The following is a 22,933-nucleotide window of genomic DNA, read 5'->3' as shown; positions in this document are numbered from 1 at the left end:
ACATTGATACTAAGTCACCCTTAATACATCATTACCCTCTGACTGTGCATGCAGGTCAGGAGCTTCAGTTAATATTCACACAAATCTGTATGTGTAAAAATGTGATCTCAGTGACTTTGACTGTGGCATGGTTTGTGCCAGACGAGTGGGTATGAGTGTTTCAGAACCTAATGATCTCCTGGGAGTAGATCCCAGTTTACACAGAATAGTGCAAAAACAAATTGTACCTCAAAAATGTAGATGTGATCAGATGTAAACAATGTTTTATAGCAGTAAATTTCAGTATTGAATAAACACCAACAATGTAGTATAAATGCCCAAAGTGCCGCATGAAAATGTACAGTGTATATAATAAATACCAAAAGTGCTAAATAAATGTGTACAGCATTAAATAAACATCTAAAGTGTTGAAAGAAGACCTAAGGTACTGAATGATCATGGACAGTGTTGATTGTTCCTCCGTGACGAATGAACACCTAAAGTATTGAATGAACATGTGCTGAATCAACTCCAATAGTGTTTAATAAACATGTATAGTGTTACAGTACATGTATACCTAGTGCTGAATGAACACCTACAGCATTGAATGAGCGTGTGCTGGATGAACACGTCGATACTGAATGAACACCTACATTCTTGAATGAACATGTGCTGAATGAACACCTGATTAAACACTTAAAGTGTTTACCTTTAGTGGTGAATGAACCTGTACAGTGATTTTTTGGGTCAACCTGTACTAATACAAACCTAAGGTGTTCTTAACACTGTAGACGTGTTTGCCCGGTTTTTCAGCTTTGCCTTCGTACCAGCTCAAAATGCTGCGCATGACGTAAAACGCTCGCGTTCTCTAGAAGCATTCGAAAGCGCGCGGCGACGGCGGCGCGCGACGTAAACGTCAGAGCAAGATGAGCGCGGCGGACGTCGAGGGGGAAGAGGCCACCTCGTGCAGACGCGGAAGCGCCGGATCGAGTCCCTGCGCTTCCAGCCAGAAACCCCGGAACCGGAGCCAGCGGCCCGAGCGCACCGCGGCGGCTCTGCGCCAAGCGCAAGAGTGGAGCGCGTGACGAATAACGAAGAACGAGGAGACCATGTTGCTGCGCACGCGACCGCCTCTTCTTCCTCTTCTTCTTCTACTTCTTGTTCTTTCTCGCGCTCTCGAGCGGGCCTTCGATGATGCACGCAGTAATAATAATTCCATCGTCCCCCAAATGGACTAACTGATTATCGCAGATCATCGCGGAGGGAAGCCGCCGTTCAGTGTCACGGAGGGAAAGTGAAGGTATAGAAAGAGGAAGAAACGGACGCGCGAGGCGGACCTCAACGTCAAATGACCATAGTGGCAGAAAAGAAGCCGCCACGGTGGAGTCGGTCGGTGCTGCGCTTGTCCGAAATATGACCAGCGGCGCTCGCAAGCCTCGGCAGAGAGATGACGGCATAACGCACCGGCTTGCACCGCGCGAGAACGAGCAGCAGTCCGCAGACTCCGAGCGGGCGCAACGATGGCGGCTCTCCTTGGCGTCGCTCGTCGTCTTTGCCGCGCTGCTGTCTGACCGGCCGCGCTTCTGCGCCGAGGCCAAGCTTACCAAAAGCCGAGACGAGGAGCCGGCCCGGATTGCTTCGCCTCGAGACGCCATTTATCTTGGAAACACTAGTCAACCGGCGTGGAGACTGGAAACGTGCCACGCGAACGGCGCGTCTAGGAGCTGCTTCACGTTCGTCGACGCGGACCACCTGTGTGAGGGCCTCTCGGGACCAGACGTGAACCCGAGCGAATTGTACCTCTCGTTTTGCAACGCCTATTCGCTAATGGATTTGCTGTACGGCTCGACGAACCCGGACAACTTAAACTGCAGCGTGGATGCGCTCGCAAGCGACGACCCTTCCAGGTGTAGCCTGTGCGTACAGGCGTACCAGCGCTATGACCTGCACGCTCAGGAGAAATACGAGGAGTTCGAGAGCATGACCGAGCGCTTTGAGACGACCGCGTACTCGGTGCGAACGTGCATGGATGAGTGTAAGGTAGGGGCGCGTGAATGGTACAATTTCCTCGTTTTTATTCGAGTTGTCCCTGGTCGTCATGGTAACTGACTACTATTTCCTCGGGGTGCCCTTTGGTAGGCAAAAAAGTACCAGTGATAATGATTTGCTTATTGAATTTAATGCACTAATGTGGTATCTATGCGTAAAATACACTTCATTTGAAGTGAGCTGCATGTTGTAAAGTCCTATCCCGCGTCGAGCATTTTTGTATTTTAGTTCTCTTTGCCTGTTGCATTCACAGTGTACAAAGCACGGCAGAAATTAGCGCATCAGGTTGCAGCTGGCCAAGGTTACTGTGTCAGTGCACCAGCAGCTTCAAACAGATATTTTTGTATGTGAGTATGTGTGGTGTGTGTCTGTGTTTGTGTTTGTGTGTGTGTGTGTGTGTGTGTGTGTGTGTGTGTGTGTGTGTGTGTGTGTGTGTGTGTGTGTGTGCGTGCGTTCTTCCAGCCTGTGCGGAAAGGATAAGGGCTTTTTTACAGGCCAGGTGTTCGCTCACACCCGCACCACTCCACCTTTGAGTACATTTCAGTAGCACTAAATAGGGCACCGGTGCTTTCCCGCGGCTAATCTGCTAGAAGAGCTTCCCCTCCCCATTTGGCCTTTGTTTGCACATCACTCCATCCACACGCGCGCCTCTTATCCGCACATAAAACTCATCGTTAAGGTTAAATAACTAACATTGCCACCGTAACCGCGGAGTTTAAAAACCAAGGACGAAGATGACTGCGCTGATAAGGGAAAGAATCGTGCTGTGTTCTCGGTGTTGTTGCTGAGCACCATTAGTAAATGGTTCAACATTTACTGTTACTGAGAGACGCAGAGCGAAGCGCCTTTTAAATGAAGTAGGTAAACTGCTGAATGAGTGGCTGACATGCTGCGCTCTGTCATTGGACCGTTTGATGAGGAAGAAATTCTTGTGCAAGTGTTTGTGTGTGTGTGTGTGTGTGTGTGTGTGTGTGTGTGTGTGTGTGTGTGTGTGTGTGATCGAGATAGATAGATAGATATAGATAGATAGATAGATAGATAGATAGATAGATAGATAGATAGATAGATAGATAGATAGATAGATAGAGAAATCCCCTGTCCATGGTGCTGAAAACTACAAAATTACCCGATCGTATGTGGGCATATAATGGAGCGTAAAAACATTTAATCTATGTTTACTATCAGCTCGCGATTTAAGACTTCATTAGCTTAATGGCAACAATTTAGCTTATCCTAATTGTAGGCTATCATCATAGCTCTAGAATCAGTGTTGCCTTTTAATGAAAACAAGATGGCCTTCATGTACATGTGAGAGTGTGTGTGAGTGTGTGTTTGCATCTTTCTTAATTTTGGTGGAGACCCCACAAGGACAGGAATTTTTTTTTTACAGTTTTGACCTTGTAGGAATATCTGGCTTGTCCCCATAAGGATTTTTTTTATTATTATTAATGAAAAAAATAATCAAACACTAAGAACCCAGACGTTTTATTTTAGTTACTGAGGTCAAAGTTGGGGTTAGACTTAGGTCCAGGCATAGCACTGATTAAAATTGTTACTTTAATGTTGGAAGCACATAGTTTCCTAGGATGTGTTTGTATGCAGTGACATTATGATTTCACTTCACTAGAGCTAAGGGATCCATACCTGTTCCAGCATGTCAGTGCCAGTGTGCACAAATGAGCACCATGCCTTACCAAGTTTGGTGTGGAAGAACTCGAATGATCTGCACAGAACCCAGACCTAAACCTCACTTAACATGTTCAGGATAAATTGGAACGCTGTTTGCATGCTAAGCCTTGTCCTTTAACATCAGTGCATAAGCTCTCCTGTGGCTGAATTAGTGAATCCCCTCAGTCATGCTCCAACATTTAGTGGAGAACCTTCTCAGAATATTGGAGACAGTTATACCTGCAAAGGGGGGACTAACTCCATATTAATGTCCATGGATCTAAGTTATTAAGGTCAGTGGGAAGCTTTTGCATTAGGCTTTGGACCCTTCTTTACCATCTACAACTATTTGATTTTGCAGGACTCTAGATCCACTGTAACACTGATCAGTGAAGATGAAGCAGTTGATAAAGATTAATTGCTGTGCATTACAGGGGGTTTACAAGGGTATGGTGCACACAGGGCTTTGTGCGCTCATTTGGGTGTTATGCCAGTTATGCCCATTGCCAACTGAAACACCCACATATTAGCCTAGGCTAATTGTTTGTTAATAGTTGCCTGTTAACAAACAGTACAAAACTATAGTTTTTAATTTCCTATAGGGCCCACACAATTGTTTCTCCAGGTTTTTACCACATTTCCCACTTGCCAGTACTGTTTTTTTAGAGGAAATATACAGATTAACAGGTCTTAAGTATAAGCACAAGGAAAGGTACAGTGACAATTAACATTTGGTACCCTGTTTTCCTGAGAAGGTATAACACAGCGTTAAATGTCAGCAGGAATATGTAGAACTCAGTTAATCACAGTAACAAAAAGCATAAACATAGGACACAAGATGTTAAACAAAAACTTAGCAACATTTTTGAAGATCTTGTTATTGACATTGATGGTAAATGCTGCTCAAAGATACAGTATGTTTGGTGTGCCAGAACACCAAGGTGTCATCAAGTTGTTTTCTCGAATAATGGCAAAAATGCTAAGTTCATTTTCCACATCCTTGTATAACATTTCTGTTTAATGAATTTCAATAGAGTCAGTGATATGGATGAAGGTGGCAGGAGTCAATCTGAGCTTCTGGCAGGAAGCTGCAAGAGGTAGCCAGTCACAGCTGTGATTAAGCGGATGACAGAGAAAGAGGGTGAGAAAGAGTGATACAGAGAGAATGGGTAATCACTGTGACAGCGGATCAGCCCTCAGGTTGATTTAATCTGCCACCGTCTCAGTTCCATGACTAGCTACTGGCAGGAACTGTCGTTTTGTGTGTTGTGTGTGTGTATTTGCTTGCTGTGACTGGGTAGGGGGTTAAAAATAGGGAACAGACACTTGAATGTGCACTCCAACAGGGGCAACTGCTTATAGGGAAAAAACCTCAGATGAGTAGAGTATACAAACAGACATGTTCTCACGTAATAGTGTGCCATTTTTAGCCAACTCTTGAATTTTAGTGTGTCTCTGACTTTACTAAATACTTTTTTGAAGAGCGCCACATTTGTCTCTCGAGTCGGGAGGCTTTTTATCAAATTTGAATGCAATTTGTTCTTCTGCCTTTGCATCAGATAACCATTTTCTTTCAATTAGCCAAATAATACTGGACAACTGTCCACTCACATACAGAAACTGCTTTATTTACATTTACATATATGGTACAGTGGTACCCCACTTATCGACATTAATCCATTCCTTAAAACCGGTCGAAATGAGAAAAGGTTCGAAGAGCGAATGTAATTATCCCATAAGAAATTATGGATACCCAATTAATCCGTTCCCGACCTCCACCAATACCCAATAATTAACCATATTTGCCCCGTTTTTAGCAGTATTAATATTAAATAATACATAAAATAATACAGGTACATAAATAATATTGTATATAATACAGAAAAAAGTCTAAAGTATATAAATAAATAAAAGTATATAAATTAAAAACTTTACAAAAGTAACCAAAAAAATTATTGTACTTTACTGTACTTACTCGTTAAGTCGCAGTGACGGCTTGATGGAGTGGGCGGGAGGAGGCTGAGTGGTGGTGTTACAGTAGTTGGAGGAGGATGAGCCCTCACTGCCAGGAGACTTTACACTTTAAACAAAGTATTGTATGTACAATATACACACACTAAATTATTATATTGACCGCTAAATAACACTAATATTGTTCACAAACCGAAGTTTAATTTACGATAGATGCTCTCTCCACGAAGGCTGAGGCGAGACTGGGAAGATCCTTCCACTCACGCTACGTGGGTCGAGGTCGATAAGTGGGATTTGGTCGTCCAGCATGCGCAAATTTTGGTCGAAAACTGTTCGCTAAGCGAAAAGGTCGATGTCCGAGCCGGGCGATAAGTGGGGTACCACTGTATTTGGCAGATACTTTTATCCAGGACACAGCTTAAGAGTACTATCAATTAATTTATTTGAACATTATCCTGGCCTGGATCATGGTGGATCTGGAGAATCCTAGGATCACTAGGCTTGAGTATACCTAGGATGGGATGCCAGTCCATTGCAGCGCACCATATACACACAATTACCTTATAATTTACCCAGCTACTAGGAGCTGTGGCAGAAACCTGGAGAATCTGAAGGAAATCCACATGACTATTAGAAGAAAAAACTCAGCACAGACAGGAACTCAGTCCCACAATCAAACCCTGGTGCTTTAAGTCAGCAGTGCTACCTGCTACTGCCATTACTGTGCCTCTCTTAAATCTCCTAACTTGAAATTGCCCGAAGTGGTGTCCTAGTGTACTAGTAATTATTGTAGTCTAAGAAAATTTTAGGTTGTCTATTTCAATTTGGAAAATTCCCCTTACTACAGAACGAAAGGTCTGTATAACCCTTTAAACATTGTATTATTTGTTTCTTTTCATTTTGTCTTTCTTTTGAAAAAAATGTGTTCTTTATCTCCCACCTTTTTATTTCAATGTAAGGTATTTCTTCCTTTCAGAAGATGACACAACATGTTCACCCACAGGCTACACCAATGTGATTAAAAAACAAACACAAACTTAAGGTCAGTACCTTGGCCAGAGCTGTAATTTAATAATGGCAAGTCTTTACATAACTGTGTCCTTATGATGGCATCCATACCAACTATTCTATGAAGTGCAGAGTCCTGAAATACAAATTTAAGTGGTTCAGAGTGGCAGAAATAAGAAATACATTTACATTTGTTTAGTTGTCAGATAATTTTATCCAAAGCGACTAAGAACTTCAGCCAAATACAATCCAAACATATAGCTATTAAAGATAAATACTATTGTCACAGTTTGTATGAATCATAACGTCACATGCTATCATGAAAAATATTGGCAGTTTTGCATAGAGATTGTCTTGATAATTTAGAATCCCTTTACAACCCTGCACTGTATGACTGAGGCACAGTATAAGCATCTTGTCCAATTTCCATCTTGAGGACAGATAAAGGCTTTCTAACCCCAATGTTTACTCTGCTTGCAGTCAAACATTACATCATTTTGTTGAGGTTTCATATTAAGGCTTTGTAGTGAAAGCCTCAGGCTCATCCAACATACTGGGATGAAGCTATCATGAGACACCAGCACTCAATAATTCAGATAGACCCTGCAAGGCCAAATTAACCCAAACTGGCTTTCAATACTGTTTACCTTTTTGTCTTCGTTGATCTAATGTTAAAAAGACATATTTTTAGCGATGATGTCACAGTTTATCATTAGATGTCAAATGCTTATTCACAAAAAAATCCGTCATTTCAATCCAAATAAATTATGTGCAGATGTTACAGGTAAGGGTGCTTTCATGCCTATTTGTTTGTATCCGAATCATTAATTTTCAGTTTGTTTGCTATTTTGGATGGGTTTAGTTTCACACCATATATAATTAAATAAAATGAAAAGAGGGGTACATACAGATGAAAACATACTTGTAAATCTCCTTCATTAGACAAAAATATGGCAACTAAAAAAACCCCCAAGCAAACATAACCTGGAGCCAGCACCCAATAAATGGAAATGCGTCTAAACAACATTTAATGCATTATATCTAGAGTTTATTTTTACCTTGAATTTTTGCAATGTCCCTTGGTGCAGTTTAGCAGCTACATAAAAATGCTGTATAATAAATAGCTTGTTAACAATAATAATACAAAGCTTGTTGTGTTCTGTAAAACCCTACAACAGAGAGCTTCACTTTTAGCAAACATTCCAAGAGGGACAATTAACCGTCCAAATTTTTTTCCCTAAACATTGTGTCATTTTGATGGTTTAATATTGCATGCATATGAAATATGTATTTTTTTTCATCTGTTATTCTTAAAGCAGAATCTGTAAAGCCCTCATGGATGCATGTGGACACACTGTTCTGATAGGCAATATGAAACAAGCTGTTATAACAAGGGAGGTGGCAGACATGGGATGTTTGATAGATCTAGAGAAAGTGCCTGTGTTGGATGGAATGTGTATTGAAGTAAGGGAAAAATTCAGCAACAGTACTGAATAACTGCCAAACAACAGAGTGTGGGTATAATCTGATTACTTTTTAATCATTCTAATGATGCAGACTGCATCCAGCTTAGCAGGTGCATGCTCAGGAAGGGATTGTTTTTGCGTACTTGTCTTCCGATGACTAAATGGTGAGCTTATAGAGTTCATAAAGAACTAATGTGACTTGAACAACGGTTATTCTAAACAATCTCTGCCTTATAGGAAGACACTTCAAAACATCACTACAGTAATGGGCATGCACACACACATTACTGTAATTGAAAGTTAGGAAAGTTGTGCTATTATAGCAGCTAAAATTGTGGTTGTAATAATAATGTTCACTTATCCACTATAATGTGAGCTTGGTTATGATGTCTGGTGCGACGTTTTTTTTTTTAACTTCATTGCACACCATCACCTTTATAAGTGACAGATAGACACATTGTACTCTGTACATAAACCAAACAACCTGTGATTTGCACTTCAAATGTGATTGAATCCATCAAGAGTGATGTAATTGTAGTGCTGATTGCAATTACAATAGATAGCACTAACAATAGGGAAGTGTTACACAACCACTTGTGTGTGTGCACATGATGCACCGCTGGTGCAGGGATTTTATTTTCTATCTATCTATCTATCTATCTATCTATCTATCTATCTATCTATCTATCTATCTATCTATCTATCTATCTATCTATCTATCTGTCTGTCTGTCTGTCTGTCTGTCTGTCTGTCTGTCTGTCTGTCTGTCTGTCTGTCTGTCTGTCTGTCTGTCTGTATGTGTCTATCTGTGTCTATCTGTCTATCAGTCTATCAGTCTATCAGTCTATTAGTCTATTCATTTTTACATAAAGAAGTCATGCAAGTCAGCCATTACCAGCTTTATTATAGGCTGACAACCTGATTGGATGGGTCCTGCACTAGGGGGTGGTACATTTTCGCAGACATCTATCTCTTTTATTAAGACAAAGGAGAAGGAGGAGCTCTGTTCTGTGCATGGGGCTTGGGACAGGTCTCCGTGGCAGCATTAAAATGCAGAGCATGTTTCCTCATTCATAAAAAAACAACACACACACAAAAAGCCACCATGGGTTGCAGCAGCCTTCAAGTGAGGAACACACAGGCACACCAAGGTCAATATCCCAGAGCCTGTCGGATACTGCAGAGAGGATCTGCAACAAAACGCATACACATACAGTACATACACACTCAGATGTCAGTGGAGACAGGTAGACATACACATACACACACCAATGCGAAGGATATAAGCACTGCCACATGCATTATTTACTGCAGAAGCAATGCATGAAGCAGTTTGCCAAGGCAACTTAACTTACTGCTACCAGACATTAAAAAAAGGACCTGGATGATTTGACACAATGCATAAAGTGATCTGCTGCTATAGAATCCATGTAGCATTATTTAATTAGCTGAAGATGAAGGTCAGCACACTAAGGTATGGAATAACATTACCTTTGAATGTGTGTCACCAAGGAGACAAGTTGGCCTGTATTATGAAATTATTACCTTAATTCCAAGATATTCTTTTATCTGACGACATGACAAAAATTCACATTAAATTTGGTGAATTACAACAAAAGCAAAGACTTCATTAGTGATTGCTTTATTTTATTAATCCTATGATAAATGTCAGTGAAATTTCAATAGCATTGTAGTCTTATGAACACCGGTACATACATACTGTAAGCCCTGCTTGACAAATGATAAACATATTCCTACAAGCATCAGCATTTCATCGAGTTGAACGACCAAGCTGACGTAATGTATGAATCCGCTGACATTTTTGTTAACACGATGTTGACACTTTCCAGTCTTCTTTTAGAAGTGTGCTTATGCATGTAACGGTGATATTGTGATGTAGCTCGCTAACTGAGACCAATCTTAAAATAATGACAAAGGTGAGCATTTTATAAATTGGCTCTGCAGTGTCTCGTGTACTTATCATGCTAATATTAACATATAACGTTTCTGTATAACACTGATATTAACATTCATTCATTCATTCATTCATTCATTCATTCATTCATTCAGTCATTTTCTAGTGCTTATCCGAACTTCTCAGGTCACGGGGAGCCTCAGGCATCATTGGCCATCAAGGCAGGATACGCCCTGGACGGAGTGCCAACCCATTGCAGGGCACACACACTCTCAGTCACTCACACACTATGGACAATTTTGCAGAGATGCCAATCAACCTACCATTCATGTCTTTGGACTGGGGGGGAGATACCGGAGTACCCGGGGGAAACCCCCGAGGCACGGGCAGAACATGCAAACTCCACACACACAGACGCAGGAATTGAACCCCCAACCCTGGAGGTGTGAGGCGAACGTGCTAACCACTGAGCCACCGTGCCCCCTGATATTAACATTAAGATAAGAAAAATCTGTCAATCATTCCAGATTGATATGACATGACCTATAGAATTGCCCAAAATGTATCAAAGCTGTTCTGGCAGCCAGTAATGGCCTAACACCTTACTAAGACACTTCATGTTGCTTATTCTTTCATTTGTCACCTGTCTGTAGGTGTTATGTCAACTTGACAAAAGAATTGACAAATGCGGTTTTCAAGACAACCGATTCCTGTTGCTTTCAGACTTGTGTTTATGAAGGTTTATGGCATTCTTCTGGAAGTGCTGAAGTAGTCCTTTATGGTAAATAATGGCAGGAATACTTCTGATAGATGACTCCATATCATGAATTGTTTATGTAGACTTTTGAACCTAAGTTAAGCTCAAAATTAGACCTAAACCTGAATAGTGTCTCATCCGTGTATTTATACAGTTTATCTAGCATCATCATGTCATAGGATCGGCTCCAGTACCAATGTGATCCTGACCAGAATAAAGCATTCAATAAAGATAAATATTCTGTCTTCTCATTTTTATAGTCCACTCTTCTGTGGTGTATTGAACAGACTTTGTTTTTTGGATTTATCTTTTTTTTGGATTTAGCTATTTTGAGATTGATCATTAGCACTCTTGGTGCACATGATAGCAGACAGACGGCGTAGGTTCTCCCCTACCCTCTTTAAGACACCTCCATTCTTAGCTCATGCAATTAGAAAGACAGCATCTATCTGTTACGTACAGACAAGCAGTGATTTTACTCAAATTCTCATCTTGAGGACCTTTTCCCCATGTGGAGCACAGCCATTTAAACACTGGTAAGCTTGTGCATTAAAACAGGCTTGAGTACAGAAAATTAATCAGCCACGGTGAGTTAGAGGTCAATCTTAAGTCACCTTCTCAAGCATCTAACAGCGGAGCATGACACACCGGGTTTAATGGTCAAATTTGCAGTGAATCCCAATCTATGTGATTGACAATCCTTATTTTATTATTATGAGGTTTTGGTAGATTTGAGCTTTTAAATATGTCCAAATCATACGATCTGCTCAAAATGTTACTAATGCTATAATGCATTTAAAATGTATTACACAAATAGATTAACTTGGAGAAACAAGGAAATCACCAGTGTTTCATTGTTTCAAGTACTAAAAATGAGTTTTAACACATCTGAAGGAATTCTCCTTAATAAAAAGGATGTATTAAACAAATTCAATTCAAGGTTTGAGATATAATTTAAATCAAATTGACGGATTAGTCATAAGTTCACAAGCATAATATACAGGAAATTGGTATTAAATCTGGTTGAATAACCCAAACGTTTAATTAGTGTCTGATTGGATTGAAGCCAAACTAGAAAAAAGTGAAAGATCTCTCTTTAACCAAATAACATACCAAATATTTAACATCATTTACTGTATTACAAGTTTCTAGTTCAGCTTTTATGTCTGCAGATATTTTGCTAGCTGCCTGGCATTTAGCAGGAGACTCACTCCTTGGGTAAAAAAAGATTTCACACCTTATATCAATTCCACACTGTTTAACAAGGTTACTTATGTTCCTAACTGCACAGTCATCCAACCACAGCATAGTTATGGGCAAATACAACACTGTCGACTTGAAAATCTGTTGCATATGTATGTGTGCTATGTTTAGTGGAACACTTTCTTATGTATGGGGCATGCTGATTAGTGGCTACCATCCGTATACACCTCTGGGGATGGGGTTCGACTCCCACCTCCACCCTGTGTAAACAGATTTAGCATCTTCTGCCTGTGCTTTGGGGGTTTCCTCCGTGAACTCCAGTTTACTTTCCCAGACCAAATACATGTGTTGTTGGCTGAATGTCATCTCTAAATTGTCTACAGTGTGTGACTGTGTGTGTGTGTGTGTGTGTGATTGTGGGGTACCCCATCCAGGGTGTCTCCCACCATGTGTATAGAATCCTGGGATAGACAACAGGCTCGACCCTGTGAAAGGTAAGCGGTGAATTTGCAATTGGTTACATACAGAATATGGAGCACTGTATTTTTCTGAACTACATTTAATATACAGATTTCAAAAGAAGAGGAAAAAACAGAATGTGACTGCATTTTCCCACTGAAGCTTCATTACCTTGGTTTCATTCATTTTTACCATTGAAGTTTTACATTTACAGCATTTAGCAGACACTCTTATCCAGAGTGACTTACATTTTTATTTCAGTTTATACACCTGAGCAATTGAGGGTTAAGGGCCTTGCTCAGGGGCCCTGCAGTGGCAGCTTGGTGGACCTGGGATTCAAACTCATGACCTTCCGATGAGTAGTCCAACACCTTAAACACTGAGCTACCACATCCCTTTTTGTTACCTGTAATATACTATCTAATTATATCTAATTAGAAGTCAATGTATTAACATGCAATGTGGTATACTTAGGCAAGATTAGGCAATAAACAACTCTAAAATTAAATTAAGTAAAGCGGGTATTTCATTCAGTCATTCATTCATTCATTCATTCATTCATTCAATCATTCATTTTCTACCACTTATTCGAACTTCTCGGGTCATGGGGAGCCTGTACCTATCTCAGGCGTCATCGGGCATCAAGGCAGGATACACCCTTCCCATCACTGGGCACACACACACACTCTCATTCACTCATACACTTACACACTACAGACAATTTTCCAGAGATAGGTGGGTATTTAACTATACTTATCTAAAAACATTTCCCTGCTCACAAATGCATAGATAATCAGCACTCTTGATGGACTGCTGAGAACTTACCATCACCAATTTTGACCCCAGACTCCTTTTTTTATTGTCTACTTTTTTGTAGTGAGTTCACCAATCAGAGTAGAGACTATAAATAAATTGTAAATTATAAAGCCTGGCCTTCAGGTGAATAATAACAGAACTGCATGTAATAAAGCCTTAACAGAGGAGAATCCGTCTGGATCATGTTTAATACTCTCAACTTATTCAGTTTCTTTTCATATGTATATCTGCTCTACTGCTTGGTTCAATTCCTGAGTCCACATCATGAGCGAGTTCTGCCAGCTGATGACCAAACGTTTTGCTAAAGATTGTCCAGTTAGATCTCACCAAAAAGCAGAGAAACACAGCTGAAGCTGAATCGCGTACTTGTTTTGGAAAAGCTAGACACCAGTAATTTAATGGAAATTACAAAATCTTCTTATATTTTCTAATTTATTTCAATTAATTTATATGCTGTAAAATTTGCAACGTGATTTTATTTTGGCATTTATTATTATTATATATATTATTATTAAAAAAAAATTATTATAAAAAATTAGATGCCTTGGTTCTTCTTAGTCTGGTGTGCAATAAGAAATATAAAACACAGTGCTGTGTGTAAGAGAGAGAGAGAGAGAGAGAGCGAGAGAGAGAGAGCGAGAGAGCGAGAGAGAGAGAGAGAGAGAGAGAGAGAGAGAGAGAGAGCATAGTTTGAGCTAAAGCTATTTCACCTGTCTATAACATGTCTGGTAAGTGGTGTTAATGATGGTGATCACATCCCCAGCAGCGTTGATGGCCGGTTTGCTAAACTGCACACCATCATACCCGCTGAGAAGACTACTGCAGGGCTCTGTGTTGTAGAAAACTAAGGTGGATAATTCCAACCCAGTTCACATGAGTCAAACATGTTATTATTATTCCTGTGAGGCTTCATTGCTAGCTTGAAGTAATGCTGAAGTGCAACTTTGTCACTTAAACAACCACTGGAATACTTGTTCCAGAATACTAATTGTCTTTCCCCACATGCCATACAGTAGACGTCCATATCATATATATCACACCAGTGCCTACTAGAAACTCCAGAGCTTGTGAAGCCCTGGAACTGAGCTGCTATGAACACTTGCCGTTGCACAATGTAGGTAAAGTGATTTGCAATATTAGAAAAAGAAAGTGCACTTCAACATACATTACTGAAATAGTTACAGTAGATCTAATAAATTACAGTAGATCATAATGCTTTGTAGCAGGGATGTAGATCTTATTTCGATCTGATATATCTCTGTGTCAGTACTCTTCTTCTCTCTTACATGGATGTAGGTTTATTTTGTTATTTGTTAAGGACAAATGAAAGGTACAGTAACCCTAAGCCTACTGTATATGGAAAACTGAAATATAGACACCTTTATCATTAAGAACAGCCCATCTTTCAGGTCAATATGTGTATTAAACACAAACAATGTGCACATGCCATTTATGCCATTTGACAACCAGAATGACAAAATGATCCTTAACCAGAATGACTTAGATACAACTGAGTAGTTTAGCTTTTTCTCAAGGGCCCGACAGTGGCAGCATGGCAGTCCTGGGACTTGAACTCACAGCCTTCTGCTAAATAGGCTAACATCTTAACCACTGAGCTACCATGTCTGGTGGCAAGTAAGTCAACAAATGCCCAAGTAAAACATTGAACAACACAAATGCACACATTCCACCTATCATGTCTTTCAACAAATTGTTGATGTATTCTTTTAAGATGTTTTTTTTTCATCTATAGTCTACCCTCCCCTCTTCTACTATGCAAGCAATGTTTTGACCATGGAGTCCATGTGTCCAACATTCAATACTTTGCATTTTCTATTGATAAAAGAAAAATTGAGCAAATCCATGCAAAAAATTGTTGTTGTAATTTGCAGTATGAACACATGACTCACAGTATTTATACTACAAAATGGTGTAAAATAGCATATAGGTATCTGGCTTAGGATGCACCATCTTAGTACACCCAGCTACACATTATTTCTAATATGAAAACTTTGTTATAATTTTAAGATATTTATATGATTGGTCCAATTCTTCAGATGCAGGAAAACACAGACTATTTATACCACTCATGCATTGATTGTATTTGGTCCACATATTTTTTAGCTTCCATAGCTTTCCAAGGAGAGACATATAAGATAAATGGAAAATCAGTTTCATAGTGTCTTTGTTTTGTTGCTGAGAGGACCATGCAGCTAACCTTCAGTTTGCTTTGAACCTAGATGTGAGAAAGACTCTACGGGCTATAGTACCTCGGGTCTATGTTGTAACACTTGTGCATCGTAACACTGTTTATTATAGAATTTAGCTCCTTGCCAGTAAAGTACTAAATGTGCTATACTGTACATTTTCCCAAATTTTTTTTTATAGTAATTTACTAGCAGAATTTAAAATTAATACTTGTAATTATAATTCAGTATCATGATTTATAAATACATTATAAGTCAGAATCCACTATAATTGCCTGACTCTTTTATCCAAAGACACTTACAAAACCCACCCATGGTGTCTTGGAAGTGCTGAAATTTGAACAATCTCAATTGATGCTCAAATCCTTAACAGATGAGCCACCACTAACTCTAACTGATTCAAGATGAATTTCAGTGTTTTACGTTACATTCTGTACTAGCATATAAACTTAACATGGATTTGTGTACAGCTAGAATGGTTGCTAAATAAAAACTACACACTATTTTGTAAATGTCCATTTCACCCATGCCTAAAATGCTAGATGTCCAGTTAACTGTGTGATATTTTACTGCAAACTGAATGCACTCTCTAATCATAAAATAGTTGTTTGGTTAAAATTAAATGCTGCATGATTAAGTATGATCTCCAAGTAGATATAGACAACTGAATTACAGTATTACACAGTGTCAAATGTTCCACTATAAAATTCTCTGTGACAATTCAGCCTTAAAATACATGTCTGAGTCATTTAAGAGTTTGAATTCATCATTCATCTGACTCTTAGTCCATAGCACTCTGATCCAGTGGGACCATTTCTCATAGGATTTTGACTGCCATCTAGACGCTTGCAGCCAGGCACCCCCTTTCGTGGCTCATATGGCACAGCGGAGCAATGTTTTATGCCCCCCACTGGCACAGTGGGGGAATCTGACATCCTCTTTTCCTTAATCGTTCCTACAGAGGTTTATTTTGTGGCATGTTTAGTAAGTGCTTTAAACTGTACACTGTCATATACCAGAGATTTACATCATCTGCAAGTATGCAGTCCGTGGCACTGTTATATATCAATTTTTGTGTTTGAATTTTACCTTAGATAAGAAAACCATAATTTCTCAGTATATCAGCATGAAGTATTAAGCAGCAAAAAGTTCTAATACCTTGTAAATATATTTGCATCCATTTTATTCCCGATCCTTTCTTTTTGATCAGTGCACCAAAATACTAACATCGTCGTATATTCAGAGAAAACTGTTCCATCAGAGCGTAAGCGACCTCTCATCCTTTTCTGTTCAACCAGCTGGAGCACGTTCAGGGTGCACAATGTTCCCTCAGGTGCTCTATATCGGCACTAAAAAAATCTCTAGAGTCTGCAGAGCACTGGATGTGCTTTTGTGAAGATGTGGAAGTGTAGGACATGTTTTAGCTCATCTGAACTCATGCAAGGACCAAGAACTTCAGTCTAGTGATTAGGTGCCTGTGTAAATCCAATGCAGCTGAGCAAGACTTATCCACTACTGCACAAATCCTCAATGATAAGATAGCAATGCAGCTATCCTAACACAATAGGCTTGTGTTACGTGTTGTATTGAAAATGAAAATGATATCTGTGAAGACAGAGAACGAAGAGCTCTCTAATCCCATGGATTTTCCCCCAGCATGCTGAGTTGGTGAACTAAATCAATTAGGATCACCTATATTACCTAACCAGCCAATTGTATGGCACAGCGAATACACAATCATACAGATACAGGTCAAGTGCTTCAGTTAATGTTCACATCAAACATCAGAATGGATCAAAACAATTCATCACTGTGACTTTAACTCTAGTATGGTCGTTGACACTAGGGAGGCTAGAATTGCAAAAAAAATAAAAATAATGAAATTGAAAAAAAAAAAAAAACATCAAGTGAGTGATAGTTCGGTTGGTAGAAAGGTGTTAAGAGTGGCCAGAACATCATATATGTTGGTTCTACATAGACAGCTGACAGATTCTCCCGAGGTCATAAACCCAAGGTGTAGTCCTGGCAATTTGTAACTTTATAATGCTATTATACTGTAAAACACATCATCAGGAAGCATGATGATTCAATTGTATAATTAGAACCCTCCATTTTGGATCTGCTGATCTCTAATTTACTGTCTTAACACATGCATATCTGTTTTGCTGTTGGTTTCTGGAATTAATCCATGTGTCAAACCTAACTTGGGTTGCAGGGAATTCTACATGTGAAAGTCAATGGTATTGAATGTCTGGGATACAAACTGCCTCACACAAGATAAGCAAGATTATATGCTTTTATTGAGAGACCTAGACTTCTAAGAAAGCTTTAGATCGTTTAGAAAGTGTTTTCACATACAGAAATGAATTGGGGTTACGTTGTACTGTTTTCTCAAACCCCATATTACTCAAGGGTTCTTTGGATAGTTTATAATTCTAGCTTTATAAAAGATTCTGATTTGAAGCTCTTATGAAAGTTTTGCGTTCTCTGTTGAAATTTTTAGGGTTCTTCTTTAAAAAATTTTTCAAAGTTGCTAACACTAGACTTATTAATACAAATGTGTTGTTACTAAAAAGGTAGAGAGTTGATAAATAGTGACTGCATATTTTATACAATAATCTACCATGTGGTGATACCTGAGAAGTGATGACTGAAAAAAGTACGGATTTATGTTCTAGTGGTTTTCCTAGTAAACCTCATGCTCAACTGCATACATCAGTGCAGCGCTTTATCTCCTCTGTAATCAGCCATTAGTCCTCGTGCATGTTTTTTTTTTTTTGCATGTCCTTAAAGGGAAGACAATCAACACTGCATCGGACAAACCCACAGGAGATTGGCTCATGTTTCTTTATTCTTACCATCAGATACCATCTCTTTTTATGCACAAAGAGAAGCTTAGTGATCTGAAGTTGAGAGAGAGGAATTTTGAACATTTGGATCTAAAAAAAGGTTTCAGTTTCTTTCTGGAAATTCAGATGTAGTTTGAATTTAATGTCAGTGTTCTTTAATGACTACTTTGAAATGAATGAGAAGTAAATAGAAGAAATAAAGAAATAGATACAGGAGGTAGACTGAGGCATGGCAAAGACAGGACTAATTGATTCAGAAGTCCATCCCGGTAACTTCAATTCAACTCAGTGTGAGTGTGTGTGAAGTGAAGAAAAAGAGCCTTCTAGAAATTGTGCAAAAGCCATAGAATTCAAAAGCCATTGCTTTCGTTGTGCTTCTGGCTAAGACTTGAGGGATGTGGTAGCCTATTGGATAAGGTGTTGGACTACTGCTTAAAAGGTCATGAGTTCAAGTCCCAGGCTCCCCAAACCACTAATGGGCCCCTGAGCAAGGCCCTTAACCCTCAATTGCTCAGGTGTTTAAAATGAAATAAAAAAATATGAGTCACTCTGGGTGCGAAATGCCGTAAATGTAATGAATTACGATTTTCCTCTTCTTGCTTCAGTTTCCTCTAATATCATTTTTGCCCTGAGCATTACAGCTTTGGAGCAGTTTATAAGGGACCCTGTTCATCAGAAAAGACAAGGAACTACATTATTAAAAATATTACAAAAAATGGGGAAAAGTTTGGGAGCAGGAGTCCTGATAAATGACATTTATCAAGTGTAAAACAAATAAATTCCAAATAGCTTTATATTATAGTTATAATGTTATTGTAAATAGATATACTATGTGAATAATAATAATAATAATAATAATAATAATAATAATAATAATAATAATAATAATAATAATATAGCATGTATTAACTAATATTTATAATATTTTATATTTTAATTAAAGATATTTATATATTTTATCATTCTAATGTTCAATTATTACAGTAAAAATTGAATAATAATAATAATTCTAATATAATAATACTTTATACTGTTTTGTTCTGTGTAAATAATAGAACAACAATTTAATCAGTTAGATAAATTTAACATACTGTTTAGCTAGTGTTAGTCTCATTTACTGTCAGAAAACAAGCGACTTAACAAACATGTAAAAGTATTTTATGACAAAGAGTTAAAAGGGTTTTACAGGAAAATAGTCATCGTTTAACTGAATTCAGGGTGTATTATATAATTTTACTACCGTAAATTAGTTTATTTTTTTTTTTTAATTTTTTTAAAAAGAGTGAATATGTTCAGTTGTGCTTTTTTCTTCTCCTCATGAATGTACAGATTTAACAGTTTACGATTGGCTGGAACCAGTGTTTATAGTGCTGGAGGAAATTGAATCAGGAAGAATCTGGTTCTGCTAAAGCAGAGCAGGGTATTGCCCTGATTGATGGATTGATATGGTGATCACAGTACACAGAAGAGTGCAGGGAAGCTGCCTGCTGCATAGAGAAAATCCCATTTCTCCATTTTAGATAGAAATTCAGGAAATGTATTCTGTGCGATTGTGTGATGTATAAACTCTGTGTTTTATTTTCCTAAAGGAAGGAAGTCTCATAAAAATAAGTCTGAGTGATTCTGCATTGGTCATAAAGCCATCTCAGATAGCAAACTTACCACTTTTATCTCGCCTGTATAAGGGGTGAAGGGAGGAACCTGTCTGTGGAACTAAATTCAATTTGGCAGAACCTAAATTAATTATGCCTGAAAGAAAACCATGTACAGTTTGATGCTATTGAATTTTTATGACTGTCAGTCTTCAGTATTTGGACATATTACATCTTAATTAACTTTAAGTAAGTGTCTAACTCATAAGGTCTTAATTCAAGTCGTTCAGATGTTTGTCAAAAATCTATAATACACTCGGAATACCTTTACCTGCCACTTTAATAGGAACAATGTATATCCAATCAGTTATTATTTGTTTGCTTAGTTTCTTAGACTGTACAGCAACAAGCATTTAGTGTTTTTTTTTTTTGGATTTTATGTTTTTGGCTTATGGTTATTGTCATGTTATTTGGTTTTTTTGTCATGTTTTTGTTGTGTTTTCTGATTTGCTATTTCATTCATTCATTCATTTTCTACCACTTATCCGAACTTCTCGGGTCACGGGGAGCCTGTGCCTATCTCAGGCGTCATAGGGCATCAAGGCAGGATACACCCTGGACTGAGTGCCAACCCATCGCAGGGCACACACACACTCTCATTCACTCATGCAATCACACACTACGGACAATTTTCCAGAGATGCCAATCAACCTACCATGCATGTCTTTGGACCGGGGGAGGAAACCGGAGTACCCGGAGGAAACCCCCGAGGCACGGGGAGAACATGCAAACTCCACACACACAAGGTGGAGGCGGTGTTGTTGCGATAAATGTTGTTGCGATAAATGTTGTAATAAGCAACTATTAGTTTGCTTTAGTTAATGTGTTTTGGCTCACCGTAATTGATAGAGAAACAGCATGTATTGTTTGATATAGTTTGATTATATTTGAAGTTATTTTTTGCTGCATCATTGCAGTTTTACAGTAATGTGGAAGAGCAACAGAGATTAAACTTTCATAAGCTCGACTTCACTGCTTATCCGCTGCAGTGTTTTTATTAAAAATACAATACAGTCATTAAAATATTACTGCAATCGATATACTATATATATTTTACAAGTTGTTGTTATTGAATATATATAAAAAAAAGTACAGTAACGTGCCCGTAGCAGTCATTTGGACTGTTTGAGATTCAGGCTTTGGTCTTAGTGAGTTTTCTAGCAAATCTAACCACTCAAAAGCATTGCATACAGTATTGTTGGTTGCTTTTAGGCCACTTTTGGTGTTACATATGTTTATGTACTTAAATGCACATATATTTTCCTGAAATCATTTGGTTTCTAGGCAGATGCATAAACTAATTGCCAATTTCCAGCTTTTCAGAGTCGAGTTGCTTTTAGTTACAATTTGTATGACCCCACACACACAAACACACATATACACAGCAACAAACAAGCATTTCCACATCTCTTAATTTCCTGGATTCTTGCGTCAAAGTCTTAACGAAGCAGCCTGGGCTAAGCAAATGGGCTTCGGCACTACGTTTGATCTGATATCTTTTGTCAATGCAGAATAAAAGAGGCACAGCAAGTGAGTTGCTAAGCCTCTCTGGATCACTAGGCATCTCATTTGAATCTGAAATAAATGAATACTATTTAGAAATAAAAAAAAAGGTGAGAAAGTAACAAGGAAAAGGAGAACAGTGAGATTTTTATATTCACTGAAAAGCCTGGGTTTATGAAGTGTGTGAATTTGGTGTGTATCAGACTGTCCGTTTCTCTATATGGCGATATAGATACTCGTGTAACAAGTAATGATATACAACATTGTATATGTGAGCAGCAGACTATTAGTAACCGTTGGCCTAAAGTGACACCATATTTTTGAAAGGTGACATCAGTGTGATTTCCTCTGAGCTGGATGAGCACAATAATCATTTCCAATCAGATTTGAGCCACGTTTATATGTGAGTACATATTAAAATTAAGGATGAAACCCAGTATGAATATATTACTTGGATTGAACAGATGTTATTTTCTGAAACAAATACAAATACAGATTTGAATCATTTATTAGAAAGCTTGCCATAAAGACAAGATATATGCATCAGTATTGGGATCCTGCGGGACACAGAGAGACAGTCATGTAAGCGGAAGGATTTTATTTTCGTGCTGGTCTGAGCGAGTGAGACAAAGAAAAAAACAAACATATTTATTAACGTGTGTATGCAATGCATTTATAAAATTCACTCTTAATAACTTTGTCCTGGCCTGTTTTGGGTAAAATGTCTATGTACAATTTGTGTGCAACTTACACTGTGGAAATAAAATCCAAATAATAATTGTGTGAACATTGATAAAAACAATTAATCTAACAAAAAAAAAAAACAAAAAAGAAAAGAAGCTTGAATTCACAGCTGAGTTGCTGGTTGTCTTCAAATGATGGGTGAAGACGTACAGTACCTCTTCCTCAGACGTAACCTAGAGAACCAATGTTAATGTATTCAGTGATAGAGACAACAGAGCACTTTGGAAAAGAGTGTCTGCCAAATGCCATAAATATAAACATACATGTAAATGTACAGATATGAATATGTTGAGCACTTAACAGATATAGTGATATACACTTCTGATACTGATACGGCTTCCATTGTGTTCGTCGTCTTCATCATCCACTCATCGGTCTACAGTGTTAGCTGTCGTTAACCAGGAAGCAGAGTTCTAGTAATAATATTAGCGGTTTTTCTATTTCTTGCTCTGCCAAACTGGCAGCTGATCTCTACAGCAAATAATCTGTGGATTGAAGACGACTTCTTGTTATTTTGTGTTTGTTGTTTTAAACTCTGCAGTGATGCTGATTGTAATGCAAGTCATGCACGCTGACACTTCAGGATTAGGAATACTATGAAAGAGTGAAAGCTTTATATATCAACAAGGAGAGTCATATTCATCAAGGCTCAGTCTGTTGTGCCACCATGTTCGGCCGGTATTAATA

The 22,933-nt window shown here is 38.6% G+C and overlaps 1 protein-coding gene across 1 annotated transcript in view; it reads left to right on the top strand.

Moving 5' to 3' along the window:
• Positions 1 to 895: 895 nt before the first annotated feature.
• The window catches only part of nalf1a (NALCN channel auxiliary factor 1a), a 69,366-nt gene continuing 47,328 nt past the window's right edge, over positions 896 to 22,933 (top strand). Inside the window, exon 1 of the mRNA XM_027155973.2 lies at positions 896 to 2,019. Coding sequence (XP_027011774.1) covers positions 1,393 to 2,019 — 627 coding nt within the window. The 5' untranslated portion in view covers positions 896 to 1,392. The remainder of the gene's footprint in view (positions 2,020 to 22,933) is intronic.

Source organism: Tachysurus fulvidraco, chromosome 18 (assembly GCF_022655615.1).
Source record: "Tachysurus fulvidraco isolate hzauxx_2018 chromosome 18, HZAU_PFXX_2.0, whole genome shotgun sequence".
Taxonomy (NCBI): Eukaryota; Metazoa; Chordata; class Actinopteri; order Siluriformes; family Bagridae; genus Tachysurus; species Tachysurus fulvidraco.
The sequence above is the reverse complement of the archived record's forward strand: the minus strand, read 5'-3'. Positions and strand labels throughout refer to the sequence as shown.